General features: G+C 32.4%; 3 protein-coding genes across 5 annotated transcripts in view; 1 reads left to right on the top strand and 2 right to left on the bottom strand.

The window, feature by feature from the left end:
• The window catches only part of LOC108745588 (kinesin-like protein KIF14), a 19,411-nt gene extending 17,365 nt beyond the window's left edge, over positions 1 to 2,046 (top strand). For both annotated transcript variants that reach the window (XM_018481820.1, XM_018481818.1), the window contains 2 exons: positions 308 to 770; positions 1,222 to 2,046. In XM_018481820.1, the coding sequence (XP_018337322.1) occupies positions 308 to 770; positions 1,222 to 2,031 (1,273 nt within the window). In that variant the 3' untranslated portion in view covers positions 2,032 to 2,046. The remainder of the gene's footprint in view (positions 1 to 307; positions 771 to 1,221) is intronic.
• A 651-nt stretch (positions 2,047 to 2,697) lies between these two features.
• Positions 2,698 to 4,323, bottom strand: LOC108745422 (pyridine nucleotide-disulfide oxidoreductase domain-containing protein 1). Its single transcript, XM_018481565.1, has one exon. The coding sequence runs from the start codon at positions 4,246 to 4,248 to the stop codon at positions 2,815 to 2,817; it is 1,434 nt and encodes a 477-aa protein (XP_018337067.1). The 5' UTR covers positions 4,249 to 4,323; the 3' UTR covers positions 2,698 to 2,814.
• The window catches only part of LOC108745423 (28S ribosomal protein S18b, mitochondrial), a 2,475-nt gene continuing 2,165 nt past the window's right edge, over positions 4,247 to 4,556 (bottom strand). For both annotated transcript variants that reach the window (XM_018481567.1, XM_018481568.1), the window contains exon 6: positions 4,247 to 4,459. In XM_018481567.1, the coding sequence (XP_018337069.1) occupies positions 4,324 to 4,459 (136 nt within the window). In that variant the 3' untranslated portion in view covers positions 4,247 to 4,323. The remainder of the gene's footprint in view (positions 4,460 to 4,556) is intronic.

Genomic DNA, 4,556 nt, shown 5'->3' with positions numbered 1-4,556 from the left:
AATTAGAAAATCTTCAATATAAAATCTTAAGATCCAGTTTTTTTTTAATTAAAATGTAATTACACAAAAAAAATTATCGCTAGTAATAACGGTAGAAAATTTATTTACTGTTGAGGAGAATCTATTCAAAATATTTTACGTTTTTACACTTGCTATCTCTATCATTAGTGACGCAAATAGTTTCGTGTCTTATCGATATCGTTGAAGTAAATACTTATATATACAATATAATTGCGTTTTGTAATTTTTTTGATAAATTATTATCAGAAATTATGAGTTTCTAAATACAATAATTTTCTTTAAATAGATTAAGAGCTGAATTGGAAGAGTCCAAACAGCAAGCAATAAAGGAACTCGAAAATGCGAAGCGCGAAGTGGAATGGCAACTCGGTTCGCAAAAATCAACGTACGAGCGGGAGATTGAAGTTCTTGGTTCCACTCTGAAAGAGCAAAATCAGGCGCTCGAACAAATTAATCGTAGAAAAAAGGAGCTAGAATTGGAAAAGGAGTTACTCGTTAAGGAGGTAGAAGTCAATAATAAGATTAAAAAAATACGGTTGGAACAAAGTCATGTGAAACTATCACCATACAAATCGAATTTCCTGCAAGAACTTGAGAGTATTTTGAGTGAGAAAACTGCGGACATTGAGAATGTGCTAAAGACGAAACTAAACGGGGAAACTGTAACTGCTGGTGGAATCAGTCTACATGAGATGCAAATACTTGTTAAGGAAGCGACTCAACGATGTCAAGAAGCCGGATATCTTTATGTGAGAATTTATCTTATAACAATTATAGAGGATGTTTTATTTTAAGTGATATGGTCAATTATATCGCGAATCAATGATTTTATTGAAAAATGTTTCGAACGGAAGTTGCATGGCATGAAGGGGGACACATGATGGAAATGGACTTGACCTTGAGTGACCTTGTCAAAATCAGGTCAAAATCATTAATATTTTTTTAAATAGAAACCTCTATTTTTTATTACTTGTTTATTTTATATTCTTGTAATTTATCTCGAGAGCTTTCCAAAACACTATAATAAAGTTACGTTTCATTTCATACTATATATACGAATTATTTAAAATCATTGTATGTAGAACCCACATCATGCAAAAAATTATTAAAAAATATAGTCTTTTTCAATTGCTTGTATATATATTTTATACGCAATTTTTATTGTTATACTTTTGCTTTAAATTTTTCTCCGAATTCTAGGAATTCGAACAACAACAAACAGTAGTGGAAAAGAATTTGCAGTCAGTGATTCGCATTCGTGATAGGATTAATTCGATGGAAACGCTGTGGCAAGCGACGGATTTTTTGGATTGGATTTATCGGCTGAGGAACAACGATGTAGAAGATTCGATAAAGGAACTGCAGAGTAGTAAATTAAACTGGGAGTGTGACGAAAGTAAGCATTCGGAAGTATTTGAAGATTCGTTAAATAACAGTAAGATCTCGATAAATATGACTCCTGTAAAGAGACAATTGAACGAAAGTATCCACCAGTTCTCGATGGACGCGTCGATGCTGGAAGTGACGATGAACGATACATCCTTAATACATGATCAACAGGAGAATGTAAATGCATGTCTCACTCAAATCGAAGTCGCCGCAAAAACGTTGAAAAAGTTATGCCATCGGTATCAAAATCACGATACTAAATCGATCGTTGAATCATTGGGTAAGATGCAAGATATTATCGAGTCCTTAAAAAATATCTGTCAGAGTAAAGATTCGAGTGAGTGCGAGGATGTAAGTGCAAATTCGATAAACAGTGCCAATAATACTGTTATCGACATGTCGAACGACGTAAAAAGCATCTCTTCAAATAAAGATGCATGCAAAGATGCTATTTCAATAGATAGTATTAATAATGACTTAGCTAAATTAACAACAGAAGTTACTGAAAATTGCTCAAATCATATGTCATCGAAAAAATCTAGTATGCGGAATAACGCGCTAGTTGCGAAAGCTGAAAATGTTCAAAAGAATGTAAGGTTTATTGATAAAACCGAACAATGAACCTGATAAAATAAATAACTGCATGAAATACTCATTATTTTTTAACAAGCTTTCACTATTATTCATTTTAAAAATATAAGAAATATATATATGTATGTATAATATTAATAATACATATTACATTACAAATTTAAATTTATGCAATATTTCATTAATTTATATATTTTATAAGCCATTTTATTCAACAAGCTTTTACGAATTTTCGTTTTTTATTATTTAATTATTATTGTTCTTTATAAAATTTTTTAATTTAGCCTGTATTAAATAAGATCTTATTTTATGTAACTGAACTAAAAAAAGGTTTAGTAGCTACTCTTAAACGTAAGGAACGTATGTGCACAAAATGTTACTTTTAAAATTTGTTAGGTAAGAGTACAATTAGTAACTTGTAAATTACAATTTTACTTTAAGTGTAACTTATAAGAAAAGTAATACTTATAACTTTAGAATGTTACATTGCCAATTGTGTATATTATATGTAAACTAAGAGTTATGATAGATTATACTGTAATGTATGCTAATGATTAAAAAAAGAAAATAATACTTGTATTTAAATTTAAAAGATCTGATTCAATATAATTGAAACGTATAATTTGTTTTTCACAGAAATAAATTAAAATTTGTGTGCTTAAAAGACTGTATATAAAAGACTGCGAATATTTTACAAAATAATCATATTTTATGTGCCATAGTAATAATAAATATTATAAGTCAAACAATCACAATAGAAATTATATGTATATTTCTAGCAAGCGGATGGATCGCAATTAGGTTAATGGTATATCAATCAAAATAATCTTCAATATCAATATCAGGATTTAACAGATCTTCGCCATACATACTTAAATCTAACTGATTAAGTATCAAATTTTCACACATCTCTTCCAAGTCCGTTTCTCCAATGAGCACTGCTCCTTGCATTTTCCCATCCTGTAAGATCATTTTAACGTACTCCTGATTCTTTGTGATTCGCAAAAGTATCTCGTAATTTTTCCCCAATGTTTGCCCGTTATACAAGCCGAGTAAAACAACTTTATAGGAGAAAAATTTGGTCACGTGAGTGAAAAGTTCGAAGCAGAAATCTTGCAAGAATTCTTCGTTTCGTAAATTCGAGACCATTGATTTTGCGGCGTAACGGCCCATCTGATGAGCCTGCGTCCACAGTCTCATTTGAAACCAATGTTTTGCTTTCGGCCAACCGACAGTACACACGTCTCCGGCAGCGTAAATATCCTGCTTTGAAGTTTCCAGCTTCCAATCCACTAACAATCCCGAATCCTCTCCTTTTTCAAGTTCTTCCAATCCACATATGTCGGAATTTGGAGTAACACCTGTTGCTGAGATAATAAGATCGCATCCGATAATTTTACCGTTCGTTAATTGCGCATAAATTGGCCACTCTTCTGTGGAATCAAACTGTTTTCGTTCATCGAAAGTAAGTAATTTTGATATCTCGCACTCGTATTCAACTTCGACATTTGTAGGCGTAAAATATGTACCGCTCATATGAAAGCTATTGTGCCAATCTGGGCCAAGAGCAGCCCCATTTTTAACTGGAATGCTATCCGATACAACATATCTCATTCTTTTAGTTGGCAAATCTTTATTAAGATTTCTTGATACATCAGATTCAGAAGAAATCTTGTCTAAAAAGAATTCTGCAGCTCCAGGATCGACAAAGGTTGCAGAAATGTGTTTGTCTTTAATTACCCAGATCATGTCGACGCCTTTGCGAACTTCATGCACTATTTCGGTAGCAATTCCTCCATTACCAACAATAATGACTCTCCTCGCGTCTCTAAGTTTGTGGGAAAATTGTAATACGGATTCCGTATCACGAATACCTATAACGAAATCATTGTTTTCGGCTATCAGTTTGGGTTTGGCGCCAGTACAAAGACATAACATCTTAAAACTTATGATTTTTCCACTGCTGATTTCTATCAGCTTCTTGATCGTATCAATTTTAATTACAGTATCATGAATAACTCGTAACATTTTAAGCTTCTCGCTTAACATTGTTGCGCTCTTTTCTTCTACGTCGAAATGCATTAATGTTCTGCCTAATGGGACTATATTTGTCACAGCTTTTACCAGGGGACTAGCGGTAATTAAAATTATGCTTTCATCTGGAGCAAGGAAACTCAATCCTTCGGCGCAAGATACTCCAGCTATACCGCCTCCTATTATGACAAATGTAGACTCTATCTTTTCCATATTTTCCTTGGATTCATTTATATTTAATAAAGGAATATACAAATATCGTAATATGACGATATAAATAATTAAAGATTAATTGTTTGATGGTTTCCACTCTGAATAATCATATTGTCTTATGGGAAGATCAAATGTAATAGTTCCGTAATCCTTGGCCTTAGCTAATGCAATTAGGAGTTGTTTGTGTCTCCTTTGACAAATATTTGTTTTCCTATAAAAATATTTAAATCCATAAGATACACACACGCACACGCGCACACACACACACACACACACACACATATATATATATGAAAAAATGTAAGTGT

This window comes from Trachymyrmex septentrionalis, unplaced genomic scaffold, assembly GCF_001594115.1.
Source record: "Trachymyrmex septentrionalis isolate Tsep2-gDNA-1 unplaced genomic scaffold, Tsep1.0 scaffold14, whole genome shotgun sequence".
Lineage (NCBI taxonomy): Eukaryota > Metazoa > Arthropoda > Insecta > Hymenoptera > Formicidae > Trachymyrmex > Trachymyrmex septentrionalis.
This window is presented reverse-complemented; position numbering and strand designations above follow the sequence as displayed.

What these genes read in the sequence shown, in the direction of transcription:
- LOC108745422 (XM_018481565.1), bottom strand. Translation starts at nt 4,248, where the DNA reads ATGGAAAAGATAGAGTCTACATTTGTCATAATAGGAGGCGGTATAGCT.